Below are 19363 nucleotides of genomic sequence, written 5' to 3' on the forward strand. Positions count from 1 at the left end.
AGGGAAATAGCCTTCCATCGCTCTATTTTTTATTAACTATTACTGCCATGCCGTGTCTGTGTTGGTTATTTTCGCTACCGGAATAATATATTGTGGCTTCGTCTGTTGAAAAACAGCCTGAGTTGGGCCACCTGGCTTCACTGATACATGAATATTCAACCTGTTCATTTCTTGAATAACATTGTGCATTTTACCAGACTGAAACATGCTCTGGACATTCCAGGTTCCTATTCTAGTATTGGACAGTCTTATTTTCTCATCTACGTTCTTTTGACAAGGAATTCAGGATTAACAACCCGAGAGTCCTTGTCTTCTTCTCCCTTGCCGGATCTTGGCTTTATGATCAGTAACGCCGTTATAAGTTTCTAAAACCATGATGATTGTACTAGGGATATCCATGGGGATCTTTAATGTAGTGGTTTCCCCTTGCCTTCTACATCCTTATGCCGTTGACCAAGATATTGGTTCATCCACCTTCGGGACCGATTTCTTAACTCCAGGACAAAAAGGGTACCCTACCACCTACCAATCCTTCTGCTCAGAGCCGTTGATTAGCAAATGTGGGATTGTGTATACCAGCAATCGGTCGGTAAAATTTTCGCCATATCTTGCTACCCTCACTTAGTTTAGCCTGCAGACCAATGCAATTGCCTGAGGTGTGGCACTTGGAGCCCTAAGTTAGAGTTAGGTGTCTTATGAGGACCAGTTATCAAGAACCATCTCCCTTCTATGACGCTCGCTGTGGTCGTTCCGATAAAAGGTGCTACATATATAACACAACCCTACACCCCTGTACAAAGATACAAGAACGCAATTATATCAGCTAAAAACCAGTAGTGACCAAATTAGTCTCAAAATGAAGATAATAAAACAACAGATGCACACATCGATTCATACGCCAACATACATAAGACAACGCCTGACAGATGAAATCAACAATCGATTAATGAATGTTAAAGAACAAATTCTGCAAAATACTGAAACAGGTATAAAATGGTTATTAATAAAGACAGAAATAGATAAATTTCAAAAAGAAATTCTGACATCAAAAAGAAACAATGGACGACACATTTCACATTTACAAATTACTTGGTTGTCAGTTCCTTGCTCAGTTTCAAAATTCCTTCACCACGATTCATTTATCGTCTTTTTGTTCTATTAGTGTTTCCTCGGTTAATAGTGTTCAGTCACTAAAATATTTCTCTAGATTCTTGCCTGCAATGAGTCTTCCTTTCGTTCTCTTAGAGTCATTATACTAACATGTACCAATTTATTAAAAACGTTCTTACAGTTTCTAAGCAGTTTTGAACTGATACGTTGGTTCTTTACCGTTAATATTTCCGCCTGGCTGTCGGTAATGAATTTTTGGCTCTGTATCCCCTCTTAATGATTTCAGAAGTACAAATATTTTAGCCTGGAATACTCTAGAATGTTGTTTTAAAACTTAGTATTTACTGAACTTCCTTTCTGATTCGGTTCCATGTACAGATTTTGATCCATTAGTGAATCATAGTTGATCCGTTTTAAAAATCATGGTAAATTCGGCCCTGAATTTGAAGATTGTAATTAGTGTTGCGTATATTTGTTTCAGCCGTAATTACTTCAATTAAAATTCTAGTTCTTATATAAATATTCTTAGAGATTTATATTATATTTAGGTGGGATTAAATAAAAAACGTGTGATTCTCTTAATAATAAATATATTTAAACTTAAAACAATGCACTTCTGACATGATCTATATCAAACATTTTATTTAACTTATGTAAAATGAAACGTGATATTTTGATTACCTATATTACCTATAAGACAGTAAAAGTAATATAAATAAAAAAATGTACTTCATACAACTAAGTCTTGTTTTTAATATTCAAGTAAAATATGTTATTTCTGTAAGTAGTATAAAAACCATCTAAATCACTGATACATGATTATTCTCTCGGGTGAATCTAGTATGAAATTATGATTAATATGATAGGTCCAGCTATTAATGCAACACACTGTATACTGTTTGTTCAACTATTCCCTGAAGTAGAAATCCTATCTATATTGCGTTTAAGGTAAAATATAGCATTTTTTGCGTTCTATATTAAGTGTAAGGTAAAAAATAACATCCATTGCCTTATATATTGTATTTAACGTAAAATATAACAATTATTGCGTTCTATATTACGTTTAAGGTAAAAAATAACAATTATTGCGGATGTTGGATTGCAATTTTCACTTTAACAGAACCATTAAATCCTAGACGGATCAGAGCCTATAAAAGCTACACTTTATTCAACTTTAACTCAAATACAAATTAAAGTGTTTTAATCAACAAAAACATACTGTTCAGCTTTCTCTAAGATTATTAAAATTACGAGTTGGCAAAACATTTGTATAGATACATTATATAACTTTGTGGCGTCAGATAAGATAAATTATATACTTTGGTCGTTGCGATTTAATATGTAATATTGGAAAATATTTAAGAGCACTTTAGATGGAATATCAAATCCACCTGGTAGCACGACTGGTCCAGAACTTAACGGAATTTTTCCTTCCGCTTGAAGAGGAATCAGAAAGAGTGAGGAAAACACATATTAAGATGGTAAGGTCACTTATAGCTTGAATCAACGAGAAAAACAAGAATAATCTTCATTAATCGCATGGCAAATTCAGAAGAAGAGATGGCTAGATGATGTAGAGGACAAACTCCAGCAGCTTGGCGTCAGCTCGGGCATAAGTCAGTAAGGATTGGAAAAGGGCAGTGCAGGAGGCCAAGTCTCTAAAGAGTCAAAAAGTAACAATCTGGTAATGATCTGTTTCCAAATTAAAATATAATGTAACGAAATAACATAAAATATGTAATCTATGCACTTTAATGAATCAACCACTGGCTCCCGAATTAAGTGAAGAAAATGCCCAAAAATCAGTTTAATGATTAAATTGAAAATTTAATGATGTTAAATATATTTACAGTTAGGGAATCGTGTTATTGGACTTATCAACAAATTTGTCCACAACGGCCATCTATGTACAATAACCCGTATAGGATGCGATAAAGAATTTGGTGAAGGTGGTTTACTGGAGTTTCGTTTGTCATCGTTATGTTTATAGTGCCACTTATCATTCGCGATTAACAGAAAAACTTCCATGAACCTCTTGAAGAAACCATCTTCTTTTATTGTACCTACTTCCTTCATAGAAAGGCTTTTTTTGGCCTTGCTATACTTCTTTTATGGTTTAGTGATTTATACCGTACTATTTTACAGTGTGTATTCTCTCATTGGTCTTATGTTATTTTTACACATTTTTTTTTGTTACATATTTCCCTCAGATTTCTATTATACTGTCTGTCCCATAGCGGTTTACGTGTAATATCCCTGACTATCTTATCGCCCTTTTTAGACATTAGAATATTTCCATCATACTTTAACAGTTCGTTTAGAATTTTTTCTGGACCTGGAGATTTTTGGCTTTTCTGTTTCTCTAATGCTTCATTAATTCCGTTAGATTTGATCTTCGCTGCTTCTAAATAATTCAGTGACGTAAGTAGTCTAGGTTTCATGTTTAGGTTATTTGATAGCTCATTTATTTCTTCCTCTGTGTTCTAATAAATCTGCATCTGCTCTTTCGGTCTGTAAAAGACGACTTTTATTTTTGAAAAGAAACTTTTATTTTCTTTATTAATGATTTCGTTTCCTTACTTTTTTGTAGTTGTTATGAGGTTTAGGTGTTTGTTGTAAGTTACTCATGTTCCCTTTCACTTTAAATTAATTTTCTATCGGAACTCGGTTTTGTCGGGTTTCTTGTGATTTATGAGATCACTCTGTAATAGGTAATTCTTTGAATATAAAATAAAGATTCCGTGTACCGACCCCAAAATATGTGATATAATACTTATTATTTAATTTTGCCAACAGTTAATATTTCTAATATTCAACAGAAAGATATCGTGTTCTTAGCCATATACCTTAAAAATATTAGAAAATAGGTTCAAATAAGAAAAAGTTCAGAAAGGATGCACAAACATGAATTTATAAATATACAAATTATTCATAAGGTATCTATGGAAGCTATTGCTTATAATTATATAATATACAGTGCCAAAAACTCTTATGGAATATTATTTTTAACGTTACTTTAGAATTTCATCCTCTATTATCCATACTGTCCACAAAATTTATAGTTCTTTGAAGTCTTTTATTAACCTTTAAACCCTACCCGTGGTACTAGAGTACCCCAACCAAAAAAAATATTGTAGTTCATCCATCGGGGAATAAAAATGAAGAGAGATGTGTCAAGTCAGGGTATGAAGCATTCTGTTTATATTTTACGAAACAGATACATAATTGAACAAACAAAGAAATAGATAGACAGCGTCCTTAGTATAAAAGTGACCGTAAGAAGGTGGAAGACCAAACAGAGTTTCCGAATGATGCCGTACGACCCACTTTTACCAAACATACTACCATAATAGATGGTAGTATGTACCTCAACCACTGATGAAAATCAATTGAGCGCAAAATACTAAGAAAGATATTTGGACCAACCCAATGCAGCGATGCTTCGTGGAGAATTAAAATGAACCACGAGCTGGATGAACTAATGCAGAGCGCAGATATTGTAAGATTTGTAAAGTCACAAAGACTAAACTGGCTTGGTCACCTAGAAAGAAATTCAGATAATTTAGCTGTAAAAGTAGTCCAGAGATGGAAGCCCCAAAGAAACAGAACAAGAGGAAGGCCCCGTAAAAGATGGATAGACGACGGAGAGAGGGATCTTAAAACCATGAACATCAGGCAGTGGCGAAGGAAAGTATCCGACAGGGCAGAATGGAAGAACATTGTTAAGCAGGCCAAGACTCACAAAGGGTTGTAGCGCCATTAGAAGAAGAAGAACTACCATAATAGAATTTAATGCACTATTTGGGCTCTGCATATTGGCAGGAGTTTTGAATATCAATCATGTCACAGTAAAAGAATTATTTGATAGGTAATCAGATTTAAGCTATTGTCACTGTACCATGCCTCAAGCCCGATTTGAGTCTCTGACTAACTCCTTAAGATTTGAAGATCGCAATACCAGGGAATAAAGAAAGGAATTAGATCACTAAGCCCCTATTAAAGCTCTGTTTGATTATATAGTTCAAAGAAGCCAGGATTTATACGTCCCAGCTACTTGCATTTAGAGGAAAATGTCCATTTAAGATGAACATTCCATCAAAGCCTGATAAATATGGCAATAAAATTGTAATTGTAAATTGTAATTCTAAAATTGTGTTAAAAAGGTTCAACTCCTGGAGGCATATCTATTGCAGAATATTATTCAGTAGAAATGACCAAGCCCGTCCACTGCACAAACAAAAACTGTACATGTGTTAATTGATTCATTTCTATTCCGATGGCCCAAGGAAAAAAGGATAGAAATGGAATTACCTCTATCTTTGCATTTAGCGAAGATCTAATTCTCTTTTTTTATTGCCTTACAAAATCTAAAACTAAAAAAACTGTTATGTTGCTATCCAACATACACGAAGAAGCGGATAAAAATAATAGTGTTCAATTGCCTGAGATAATATGGTTCTACAATAGCACAAAAAGGGGAGTTGATACTATAGACAAGTTTGTATCCAATACTCCGTATCAAGGAGAACCCGTCGTTGGTCTCTGTGCATGTTTTACGGACTTATTTACATTGTGGAAGTTAATACGCTTGTTCTGCTAAAGGGCTCAGAAGCAAGAAAAAAGGTGTATCGCACAGGCGGCTCTACTTGAAAGCTTAAGCTTTGTCACTCATGCAGCCCTATATGAGGGAAAGATTGACTTGGCCAACTTTACCAGTATATCTGCGCAAAGCTACTAAGAGTATTTTGAAGGAAAGTGGACCTAATGAAATTCAAGAAGAAACTCATGCAAATTCAGGCAGATGAAGTTTCTGTGTGCGATCCCAAGACCGTCAGAGCCGAACGAGGTGCAAGATGCAAAAAATCAGGAAGGTGAGAAGGGGTTAGATATGTCAATAGCTCAGCAAAACACCACCACTGATGATCTATTCCAATTCCTAATGTAGGCAACGTACTGTCGATGGAGGTCGCTGGAGTAGTAGTTGCTGTAGCCTTTCCCTGGAGGTACCACACTATACTCCCTTGTCTCGCGTGAGTCTCTGGTTCCTTACCTGCAGCTCCTCTAAAGTGGCCGCTTCCACTTAAATTGTGAATGGCTCGCGTAGGAAAAAAAGGAGAAAGAGAATACCGCAAGTGATGAACTCAAATAAAGTGGTTTTCACACTGTATAATTATATCTATTGAAGAAGAAAACCCTGTATTTTTTAGTATTAAATTAATAATGCCCATGATTTGTATTATCGTGTTAATATATTGTTATATCACTACTGTTATAATCTGCGCTACTATTTAAATCATTGAAACCGAATACTAGGGTTAAAATATGACAACTATATTAAGGTATATGGCTTTGTAAGAACATTCGATGTAGAATAATTAATACTGATAACATTTTAATGCATTACAAATATTTAATATTGATCGTATTACAAATATTCAATAAAATCACAAATCGTTATTAAGAAATATAAGTTTTGGTCATAACTTTACCGCAAAGAGGATATTTGGTGACAACTGTTTCTTGAAAGTAGATTTTACTGTCACCAATTATGAAGATTTTTTTTAATACAATTTGCATATATCCTACATTGGATAGACAAAATATACATCACTATAACAATATAACTTATTAAGTGACGTATTTATGAGTTTGAGTTAGTGTTTCATTACACTATAATCACCTTCTTTAGGGATGTAATGACACAGATATAGTGTATCTAATTCTGAGAAGTCGTTTCTCTTTCCTTTTCTTTTTTTTTATTTTCTCTAATCTGGAAACAAAAGCTAACTTTCCCTTAAATGATATTTATCGATGATCAGACTGATCGACTAGTAGTGGAAAGACAGTAACAAATAGTTTAAGATTAGCAGATTCATGTTGTACCTATAAACTTCTAGTATGCCCACCTGTCTATTTCGTTACACTCCCTAAGAAGTCTTTTAAAAAGATACCTCAATTAAACTCAAAATTCGATTTTAACGCGGTGTTTAGATCAGTTAATTTAACCATTCAGAAATGACCAAAACTCAGGCTATAGTTACAGAAATATATACTTAACATTATTGACTAGGAGAAATGTTGTGTAAGAGAAACTGGAAATTCCTCATCGCAACTTGACTCCTGACTCGAAGGAGGCGTGTCTAATTGTGGCAGACCTAAATCAAGATATTCTTCGTTCGCTGTAATTGTTAATATTCTATCTAAGTCTTCCACTAGTTCTGAAAATATCGGTCGTTCGTTTGGTTGGTAACTCCAACATTCTCTCATCAGCATGTATATCTCTAAAGAACAACAGGGAGGTTTTTCCATTCGGTGACCATTTCGTAACAACTGGAAGAGTTTTTCAACACTAGGTACCGAAGGATATGGTGTACCTGAACAATAAACAATTTATTAAATTTAAATATTAATGAAATTCACATGGTAGAAACAACATTAACAGATATCCAGTATTAGCTTACCTCCCAATGTCATGATTTCCCAAAGCAAAATTCCATAAGACCAAACATCTGACTGTGTAGTATACATTCGATGAAATAGTGCTTCTGGAGCCATCCATTTAACTGGTAACCTTCCATCTGTAGTTTTTCTATAATAGTCACTACAGTGAATATCCCTAGCCAGACCAAAATCCGCTATTTTTAGAATATAGTCGTCACTGACTAGTACATTTCTAGCAGCCAAATCTCTGTGAATACACTGAAAAGAAGGATATGTTAAAATATATAAACCTAAAGTGGTAGCAGGTACTCCTGTGTGATCTCGATAGATAGATTAGTGTCCCTACACAAACGAGCTCCTATTTATTTCCATCTGCCCCTAATCCGAAAATCTTAGTATTATCCTAACAAAACCTCAAACTTCTCTCCTACATCCCCAACAACTACCAACCCACACAAGCTAGCGTGGTAGATTATTGGCCAATTTTCACACATGAGTTTTCAAGATAGATAAATAAGATCCTCGGTCTCTAATACTTCCGAAGCCCCTAGTTATTTTTATAGCAACTGGATAAGACGAGGGATAATAATTAACATTAAGAATAGGACATTCAATTCTATGTAGGGCTTGAAGATAATACACTAGGTGGAGTAGACTTTCTTATACATAGACAATTTATTAAAAGTCGTGTGGAGATAAAAAACAAAAACACCAGAGTAGCTAGTATTTTTATTAAACTTAACAGGAGGTATAAACTTCAGATCATTAAAACTACCATCCGATCAGTTTTCTCTCTCAGGTGTACAAAATTCATAAATATACTAACAAGACTAGATTTCTATCAATCTAAAGAGCAGGAAGGTTTCAGATCAAGTTATGGTACAAAAAAAACACTTACTAGTTATTAAAAAACAGTGAAATACAACAGACCACTGGTCTCACTATTTGTGGACTACGAGAAAGCGACATAACCTAGGGATGAGCCACAATAGATCTCTTAGGTCAAATGGAAGGGTGGTTAACCGCCCACTTATATTGAACTTAACCTTACATATCCTAAGATGTTTCGAACGAAAAGTACTAAGGCGAATCTATTGAATGGCCTGTGGAGAAGACGATACAACTTCGAACTTTATGGAATATATCAGGAACTAGTCAAATAAGATGATATGGACAGATGATATAAAGAGGCTTGAAACAAATTGGATTTACAGGGCACAAGATTGGGAGCAATAAAGACCTAACCTAATATAATTTTCGACTTACCCTTCTAGAAGCGAGATACTCCATACCTCTTGCAACTTGGTAAGCAAATGACACTAAATCTTTTTGCGTTAAGGTCTTTTTCTCTTTTTTCTCTCCGACAGCTAGTTCATACCCAGATGAAGGTCTATGCTGCCGTAGAAAGTCTCGTAAGTTTCCATGTGGAGCATATTCTACTATTACATACAATGGACCACCTTGCGTACAACACCCCAATAGATTTATAATATTTATATGTCTTCCAATCATTTTCATCATTTCCATTTCTGATACTAAGTCCATCATTTCATTGTCTGTATGACCCTCTAAAATTAATAAGTCAAGTAGAAAGTTTAATAGTGGCAATATTTTGAATAAAATATTAAACAATAGCTTACCTTTTAACATTTTAACTGCTACGATAATTGAGTTTCCTGGTTTGACTATATTATTGGCCTCAGCTTTTACAACCCTACCAAAAGCCCCTTCTCCAAGATTTTTGCCCAATAACAAATTTTCTCTGCGTATTTCCCAATCCGAATCCATGGGCAATTCGTATTCGGAAACTCTGCCGTCATCATTGTTAACTTGAAGTTTTTGTTTTTCTATTTTAACCACTGGCATAAGCTAAAATATAAACGCATAAAATGAAAATTCACTACCATGATATTATTAAAGAGTCAGATAGGATTGTATTTCCTCCTCTCCCTCCTCATTCCTTGAGCCTTTGTCAGGGAGTGGTGATACTTAAAATATTGTTAGCTAACTGTCTCCATTGGCTGCTATCCCGTGCCATATAGACGTCTTCATGTAGGTATTTTCCCACCAGAGTCTTCATTTGGTCTACCCATCATGTTGGAGATCTTCCTCTTGGTCTTCGGCCTTACAGCTTTCCTTCTACTACCAATAGTTCCATGGTCCCCGTGCTTTTAGCTATGTGGCCGAAGTAATTTAGATACGCTCGGTTTGCTTTTTTTAATAGCCTGCCTTTTATATAAAGCTCTTTCAGAATTGACAGGTTGGTTCTATGTTCTGTTCAAGCCACGCATAGAATTCTTCTATATACCCACGTTTCGAAGGCTTCCATCTTTCTCCTATTGAGTTTTTTAAGAGTCCATGTTTCAGCTGCGTATATGTAGCAATGAGAAAATAAGGGCATTGACCTTATTAGGATTGTATCTACGTAAATAAATATAAATAATAAGTAAACTTACCAAGGGTTCCGCAATGTTTTCAGAGGAATTCCTGATTTTTTCAATAATAACTTTTTTGGTCCACTGAGTAACAATGGCAGCCCGGGCTGTTTCAACAGCTATCATTTTCTCCCTTTTTTCACTAGAAATATTACGTTAATTGTAGTAATCACATAATTATAATATTAATTTTATAAATGCGCAAAAATCTGAGAAAGAAAAAGGAGTATCTGGATAGAGAAACTTATGCATGAGCGGCATTCCAATAAACTACAGGACTATTTCGAAAATATAGCACGAAAGATGTTTCCCGAAATAGAGGTTACGATACCTACTTACGATAGGTAATTCCATCCAAAAACTAGCCGAAATGTAGTATCAAAGACTCTCCTCAGGTGCAGAACGACAAATGTTAAAAGGGGTGTTAAACCCAAGAAACTATGTAAAATATTACAGCAAGCTTCCAAGTATTTGTCAGAATTAAGTATAAGGAACAGCATGACTTAGGCGGCTAGATATGTCCAAATTTCCATGACTCTAACGCATAAATCAGCCTGAATTTAATCGATAGAATGATTTACGTTGGGTTTTAGGGCCCTCGAGGTTTGTAGTTTATTCGCATAGATTTTCGACTTAAGAAAACCACACAAGAATGATCAAAACTCACGATCTCGGTGGCTAGTTCACACCACCTCCACCTCTACCATGCCCTTAAATCGCTCATGAAGAATGTCCAAAGTTGCATGAGCTATGTAGCGCCACATGTCGGCGGTATCAATATTAGCCAATTGAGGCCAAAAGAACTTAATAATCATCTACTTATAGCGCTCGCTAATGCAATATGGACCGATGACGCCGTCAGCCCAAAATCGATACCCAAGAGTGAATACAATAATAAGCCAATTGACTGTAGTACGACCGGTTCATAACACAGCTTCCAAAAAGAAAAAAAAAGTATCAAAAAGAAAGGAAAGAAAAAGCAATTTGCAGATATGTACAAGAATTAAGCAAAATTACGGTAGTAGATGACACAAGACCGCTTAAATTGAAATAACCAAAGAGCGCTCCATCTAACGCAATGAGGAAAAAATTAGTATGTGCATGGAGAAACCTCTGCATAGGCGGTATCGCAATGAGGTAGTTTGGGACTACGTAGACTATATAGCATCGAGCTAAGGCAGTCGGCAACATACTCCATCAAGACCTAGCCACTAAAATTAAACTATTTCAGGTCATCTATAACCCCTATTATCAATACGTTCCTAACAGAATGTTTGCAAAGGACAACTACAGGCTATATTGGGACTGGACTGTATTCACAGATCAACCAGTGGTTATCAACTGCTTCATTACGAATAACTGCCTATAGAAATTTTTGGTATATCAAGTCAAATAGGATTTAATAATATATAAACCGAGGTAAATTCTGTCTTTGTAAACCTTGTGAACAGAAAGAGGAAACCTCTTAACATACAAACCTCATACATACTTACCGTTTTATTTTTTGACGGTAATGAATACATATGAAAGATATAATAAAGATAACAATTATTCCCACAGTTCCAATTATGGCAATAATTAATCCTATATTAGTTTTAGGCATCTCCTGGTGTTCCGTCTGTACATCTGCAAAATATACGTGTTTCATTTGCCCTCGAATGTATATTTAAAAATATAAGATATCCACAAACTTTATTTACAAAATAGTTATTTAATGTAATATGTCGAAAAATGGTTCAATGCCAGTATACTCGTACCTCTAAAGCAGTTTAGAAAATTATAGCAGAGTAATCTTCTATTTCTTGGCCGATTTACAGGGAAGGTAACAATAGGTGTACTATGCTTCAATCGCCTATTATAATTATTAGTTTTACCAAAGGTACTCACTATATTCAGGCTGAGTCGACCCTAGGTCCATAATTATTAAAAATATCTGAGTATCAAAATTGTAGACACTGAATTCTGAGAAATAATAATTGAGTTTTAACGACAACATGTTGCCAGGTTGTGCTTATAGATAGTTAACTTCTATATTAATAAGTCACATTCAGTCAAATAGTCATACAATAACGGACTTGTTAAAGTTATCATAAAACATGACAACGTTGACCAGTAGAAAAGAACAGTAGATAATCTAAGTCGCAAGTTAGAGAGAGATATATCACTCAGTCTGGATGTTCACTGCACACACAGTAGCGTATGGTTTACGTTGTTAAGTGAATTTTAAAAATTTAGATATGCTAAAAAAGTATTTTTACCAAATATATGTTTTTATCTGATATTTTTACGCTTTAAGCTTATTTAGCTTTTACAAAATAAAACATATGTATGAGTTATAGAAGACGTAAGTCCTCCTCCTAAGTGTCTTCTCTGTTGAGGTTGGCGATCAATATGGCAAATTTCTCTCTGTTCTGGGCTTGATGAATTAATTCAGTTCCTTTTGTGTGGGTCCAATCTCTGATGTTTCGTAGCCAAGATTTTTTCTTTCGTCCTATGCCCCTTTTACACTCAATCTTGCCTTCTGGAGCTGCTCAAATTCCCTATGGCGCATTATGTGTCCTAGATATGACGTCTTTCTAATTTTGATAGTATTGACCAGATGAAGTCGTGTGTTCATTGCTCTCAGTACTTCTTCATTCGTAGTTCTGCTGGTCCAGCTTATTCTTAGCATTCGGCGGTACATCCACATTTCAAATGAATTTAATTTGTTGACCTCATACTGTTTTAATGTCCAGGTCTCACAGCCATGTAGTAATAGAGACCACACATAACACTTTATTGTTCTCAATCTTATTGAGACTGATAGCTTGGGGTTACAGAGCATTTTACGCATATTCATGAAATCAGATCTTGCTATTTCAATACGTCTTCTAATTTCTTTTGAGTGGTCTAGTTGACTATTTAGTTCTCTGTCCAGGTATATGAAGCTTTGAGAACTCTGAAGGGCGATACCATTTATTTGTATATTAGGTGTAACTCGTTCATGGGGTTTTTGTGGAATACCAGAATTTTGGTTTTGGAAAAGTTAATGTCCAAGCCCAGCCTGTGACTTTCTTCTGATAATATGTTCATCAATATTTTTAGTTGGTCTTCTGTTTCTGCTAATACTACGGTGTCATCGGCATATCTTATATTGTTAATGGTGATTCCAATGGCTCTGGTACCTTCCGGGCGATCTTCAAGAGAAGCTCTAATTATATGTTCGGCATATACATTAAATAATAGGGGGGATAAAATGCACCCTTGACGCACTCCTCGTTCTATGTTGATGTACTTGGTGTTTCTGTTCTCTGTTCGAATGCATCCTTTGTGGTTCCAGTATGTATTACTTTTGATAGCTACGTCGTGTCCGTCCAACCCTCCTTCTTTTAGCACCTCGATCAATTTTCCGTGTTTGATGCGGTCACAGGCCTTTCTATAATCGACAAAGCACACATACAGCCGTTTTTGAACCTCAAGATACCTTTCTGCCATCAGTGTCAATCCCATAATTGCTTCTCTAGTGCCTGTACCCTTTCTAAAGTCATATTGAGAACGACTCAGGTATTCTTCATACTTATTTTGAATTCGGTTATAAATTATTCGTATAAAAATCTTAGCGGCATGCTTTTTGTTTTTTAGGAAGAGCTATATATGTGGATGTTAGCCAGTCATGCGGTATTATGCCATGTTGATATATAATGTTTTAGAGGGATATTAATTTCCTGACAGCATTATCACTTAGGTGTTTAAAATGTTCGGCTGTTATTAGGTCTTCGCCGGGTGCCTTGTTGTTCTTTGCATCTTTTATTGCCTGCAAAGCTTCTTCGGTGAGAATGTTTAATTTTTCATCTGTATCTATTTGTGGGGGCTCTTCTGTTCTCTGATCACCCAACAAATCTTTAAGATATTGCTCCCATATTCTTCTCTTCTCTTGCTTCTCTTTTTCAGGGTCCAATTCCATTTGGTTTTTCCTGTTTGTTACAATCGACAAGTGTTTGGGTTTCCATATTCCAGCTACTTCTTTAACCTTTCTGTGTAGTTCTCTATCTTTATGCTTCATATGCAGATCTTCTACCTCTTTACATTTTTCTTTCATCCACTCTTCCTTAGCTACATTTATTTTTTTCTCAATTTCCCTGTTGAGTTCTTTGTATCTTGTTAGGTTTTTATTTTTTACCATCCGTTTCCTCTCCATAATTTGTAATATTTCGTTTGTCATCCATGGTTTTCTCTGTTTGACGTAAGTAATTTGACATATATATGTAAACAATATTAATTTAACTATCATATTAGACCAAATTGACTATCGTCTGAATAAATCTAGTCAGAAAATGAAGAACTATTGCAGTCACTATTAGTCATATTGATAATTAAAGGTTCAATGGAAACATCCACTAGTGTCTAGATCCCACATTCTACTTTCTTCTTTTCTAGTATGTGTAATGCAATTTTTCCAGTCTGACATGACGTTTTCTATTGCAGCAGCTAGCAGAGCTTTCACATCGGCAAAAGTTAAGTTTTCCTTCGCTACTTATTTTTTATTTGAGTCCATATAAGTTCGATAGAGTTCAGCTCACAATGATAAGGAACTAGGCACAGAACAATTATGTTCTTTTTATGAGTCATTTCGTCGACAACATATTTCTTGTGTTCGGGTATGTGTCTCCTTACAAGATTTAATAATTCTACTTTCAACATATTGTCATCGATTGATATATTTCTTTTAGAGAGCCAATTCATGATGCCTGTTTTCTGCCAGGCAGTTGTTGGTGACGGCTCCAATTGCCCACTATAGTAAGATGCATTGTCCGTAATGACGACAGAGTTTGGTTCAAGGTTTAATAAAATCTGTGAAAGCAATGAGAGTCATTGATTTTCTTCTCTTTCTCGAAGAATAACAAACCGTTATCTAAAAAACCCAAATCACCACCTATCTGTGTTAACATGAGTCTCCATCTATTGCCCGCTGGTGTTTTCAGACCCGATGATAACCCTTCAATAAAGGCATGTCTATATGTATCAAATCGTCGGAATTTATTTCGGCTGTGACTTTCTTTAAGGTTGGAATTTTATTTCGAAAATTCGGAAAATTATGGAATTTGGAAGTTGAATACGTTTTCTTCCTCTGGCTTCAATTTTTTCGACATATTTCTCAAAGACACTTTAATCAAATCGCTGCATCTAGTTACAACCTCATTGATCAACATATTTTCATTCCTTTCACGGAATCCACAATACACGCTCTAAATAAAAATTTTCCTTGGACTATTTTTGACTTGTAGTCAAAAAAATAGGAAAAAAAGGGCATTATGAATAAAAAAGTTGTTGATAAACAATATAATGGGAATTCCCAAACAATTTAAAAAAAGTGAAAAACTGTGTTTGGGAGCAAACTAAAGCATCTATTGTTTTATGTTTAAATGTAAAGTTTGAGTGTTGATAAATCAATGATTTATTAAATGACATTGAACTTTTGAATTCTATCAATTTTCATGTCTGAAATATGAAACCTTTTACGGTCTATCATTAATTACTGCATACCTGATTTTTATCTAGCGGCAAATTATTGTCGCTCAGTTATTTTGGAGTTTACTGCAACCTGGGTAAAAAACTCTTTGTCCTGTAATGTAACAAACTTGGACACCTATTTTACTGATAAGCGTTTTGAAATAAACGGTATTAAAATACATCGTAGCTGAAGCATATTTAAATAGTCACTATGTATTGTTAAACTGCTGTAGATCTCCTTCTGGTAATGTTAATAGTTTCTTTGAATCCTCAGAGGCGGTTTTGGGGAAGATAGTCAAACCTAATATATGTAATTATTATCCAACGAATATACCTAATATATATTATATAACGATTCATATAAAAGCTAACTACAATAAACTTATAGAAATATTGTGAGTGGCAAATACCTAAATTTCACTTTCACAATCATATTTCTTCACATCTTCACGTAAGTTTAATTTAATAAGTTTTTAATTTTTTAATAATTTAATTAGTAAGAATAAATTTAATTATTTTATTTAATTTGAGCATATTGTATGCATAGTTTGTCTTTTCTGTAATCCATATAATTCGATGCCTAAATTGTAAAAATTCTTTAATACAAGTAGCGGTACTTTTTGTGTACGCCACTGGAAGACCAAGAATAACTTAGAATGCTGATCACCATTTCCTGGAATTCAGTGTCTACAATTTAGAAACTATACTATAGATGGACCTTCTGCGTCATAATCATATACTCCAGCTTTGAGCTGTCCAGCTCGCCTTTTAGTAGTAGTAGTGACTTTTTTTTTTTTGAAATTGCAATATACGCACCGATATAAAATTTTCTTTTGTGCTGTTTGTGGATAAATTATATATAATTGTATTATTTTATGCATTAAATATTTCTTACCTGGTTGTTCATCTACTACGGTAAGGTAAGCTCTAGACACTGTTGTTCCGAGACTATTAGAAGCGAAACAAGCGTACCATCCTTCATCTTCATGAGTTACATTTAAGATCTCATACACTTCCGGGTTTGCCCCACCATCATCACTTCTCTATATAAAAAAGGAAAATGTATATCTAGATAATTTTTTGTTAGTAATTGACTTGGAAGATAGATAAGTAAGTTTGTAATTAAATTGATTTTCTGAACAGTCCTTGTCAGAAGGAAGAATAAGTGAATTTTTAGACTTTGAAAAAGTATCCTAGAATGATCATCATCATCATCAACGGTATTACAGTCCTTTATGAGCCATATCCTTCTTTAGAACAAGCCTACATTCTTTCTTGTCTCCAGAAACTCTTCTCCACCTTTTATCTCTGATAGACTTTTGCCGTCCTCTAAGCTATCCAGATACTCAAGCTTCGGTCTTCCACTGGGTCATCGTTTCACCCGTCCACTTCAATCAAAATCTTTTTAGTCCAGTCGGCTTAGACAAAAAAAGGACTAACCCTGCATAGCAAGCTGTCCCAAATTTTATTACTCTAATCTTTAGGGGGCTTAATAGTAGTGTAAATTTAAAATCCCGACTGAATTAAACCGTTGCGTTAGTCGTCATCTTGAATTTAAATTGAAATGAACCGTTTTTGTTCAATATCTCCGCTATTTTCAACTTTTCGATAAAAATGGTAATGACTGAAGTTGTTGTAAATGCGATTTCCTACAATTTCTTTTCGCAAATTTTTCGTTCGTTCGAGTTATGGGGAAAAATAGTGGAAGGGAGAGGGAAACATAATTATCGAAATATCTCGTTTATTATTAACTTTACAACATGAATGTACATAAACAAAAATGGAGAGAATTATAGTTTATACAATTTTGATCTCTTTGATTTTTTTACTAAAATCAATATGTGAGGTCGTACGTATGCGGTAAAGGCGCGAGCGTAAGACCTTACGGGGATTGGTTATATGGGAAGTGATTTTGTTTAATTACTTGGCATTTTACACTTTTCGACAAAATGGTAAGGACTTAAATTGTTGTTATTGCGATTTCCTGCTATTTCTTCTGTGCACATTTTTTCGAGCGATCGATAATATTGGAATCTCGTATATTATTAACTTTACGAGATGAGTGCGAATAAAAAAATTGAGAGAATTATGGTTATACAATTTTGATCTCTTTCATTTTTTTGCTGAAATCAAGCCTAACGAACTCTAAATGGTGACGTCATCATTGGCATCAAGCCATAAACAGAAACGAACCTACGACCTTAAATATTGATTGTAGAAGAAAAATTGAAAGAGATCAAAATTATATAAAAAAATAATCCTCTTTATGTTTGCTTATGTTCATGACGTAAAGTTAATAATAAACGAGATAATTCAATAATTACGATTCCCCCTTCCACTATTTCTCCCCTTAATATCGACCGCACGAAAAATTTGAAAAAAAAAATTGTAGAAAATCGCATTTGCAACAATTTCAGTCCCTAACCATTTTGTCTAAAAGTTGAAGATATTGAGCAAAAACGGTTCTCCTTTAAAATCAAGATGGCGGTAACGCAACCGCGGAATTTAGTCGCAATTTTAAATTTACACTACTATTTACTCCTCTTTAAGGGTTAGAATTATAACATTTGGGACAGCTCGCCATTCAAGGTCAAATGCTATCTCGACTGAACTATTTCTGACTGTTACACATTCTTCCCGTCTAAGTACATTGCCCTACTCATCTGAGACGCACTCTTCTTCCTAGTCGTTCTCTCGTTAGTCACCTCTTCTTCTACATAACAAGTTGTATCGCCTGTGTCACAAATCTTGCTCTTCTACTTCTCCACATTTTCTTGGAATATTTCGCTCCAAGCGTTTAAGCAGTTCTTGGCCATTCTGTGTAAATGACCACATTTCTACTCTATATGTTAATACTAGCCTTATTAGTGATGTATATACGGTAAATTTTATTTTCCTGGGAATTTTGAGCCCATTTGACCTCCCAGGTCGTAGTAACACTTATTATCCAGCACTATTATTCTTTTTAATTTGTTCGCTGACGTTGTTGTCTTTAGTCAGCAACCTACATATATGAAGATGTACACACCTTCCAGTTCCATATCAATTATTATTGATCTAGGTATCTAATTATTTGATTTAGAAGAGCACATATATTTTGTCCATTGCTAATTTTTTCTACGGTGGGAACTGATTCTTATGCATTTTTAATCATTTCAAGTCAACACTTTTATCCGAAGTCTGCATTGGTCTTCCATGTTTTAGATTCTCATCGATTCTTGGTAGCTATTCGTTTAAAGTTTGCACGTTTTTATCTTTCTGTCTTTCTTAGAGTTAGATGTTTGTGCTCTGAGTTTTGATTGAACAAAGTAGAACATACTCTTACATCCAATACATCTCAGAAATGTTGACTATCAATAAGTACATGGTCAATTTGGTTTTGGTTTCACTTTCTGATGATTGCCTTATAGATTTGTGGATACTTTTATGGAGAACACTTATTTAGTACCACCACCAATCCTAACGATGCTGTGAGTGCAACTAGATGTAGATCATTTTAGTTGATGATGTTAGAAAAACTATACTAATCAATACTTGATTCTCTCTTGCCCAATTTTAGCGTTGAAATGATCTACTATAATATTTTTGTCATTCTTCTGACAATATCTGTAAGTACTTTCTAGTTTATTAAACAATTACAGTATTAGTTCTAGGTATGATTATTAGTCAGCTAGTTACCTTATACAATGCACAAGCATTATCCAATCATCTAATTCTCACTGTATATTCCTTCACTTAAAAATGCACTGTCCCTTTTTCCATTTACTAATAGACTGTTCGTTTCTTCCTTTGTTATATTACTATCAAAACTTTGGACCTTAGAAGTGTATCTTACGAAGCCAGTATTATTTTAGTATAATTATGGATATCCATTTACGCTCCATTGC

The 19363-nt window shown here is 34.6% G+C and overlaps 1 protein-coding gene across 2 annotated transcripts in view; it reads right to left on the reverse strand.

Annotated features, from left to right (window-relative positions):
* Positions 1 to 1683: 1683 nt before the first annotated feature.
* Positions 1684 to 19363, reverse strand: part of LOC140452506 (fibroblast growth factor receptor homolog 1-like) — a 139617-nt gene continuing 121937 nt past the window's right edge. For both annotated transcript variants that reach the window (XM_072546812.1, XM_072546813.1), the window contains exons 6-12: positions 16372 to 16519; positions 11480 to 11612; positions 10008 to 10128; positions 9192 to 9420; positions 8818 to 9119; positions 7572 to 7809; positions 1684 to 7484 (exon numbers count right to left, since the gene is read on the reverse strand). In XM_072546812.1, the coding sequence (XP_072402913.1) occupies positions 7177 to 7484; positions 7572 to 7809; positions 8818 to 9119; positions 9192 to 9420; positions 10008 to 10128; positions 11480 to 11612; positions 16372 to 16519 (1479 nt within the window). In that variant the 3' untranslated portion in view covers positions 1684 to 7176. The remainder of the gene's footprint in view (positions 7485 to 7571; positions 7810 to 8817; positions 9120 to 9191; positions 9421 to 10007; positions 10129 to 11479; positions 11613 to 16371; positions 16520 to 19363) is intronic.

The sequence above is a fragment of the Diabrotica undecimpunctata genome, chromosome 10 (assembly GCF_040954645.1).
Source record: "Diabrotica undecimpunctata isolate CICGRU chromosome 10, icDiaUnde3, whole genome shotgun sequence".
NCBI lineage: Eukaryota > Metazoa > Arthropoda > Insecta > Coleoptera > Chrysomelidae > Diabrotica > Diabrotica undecimpunctata.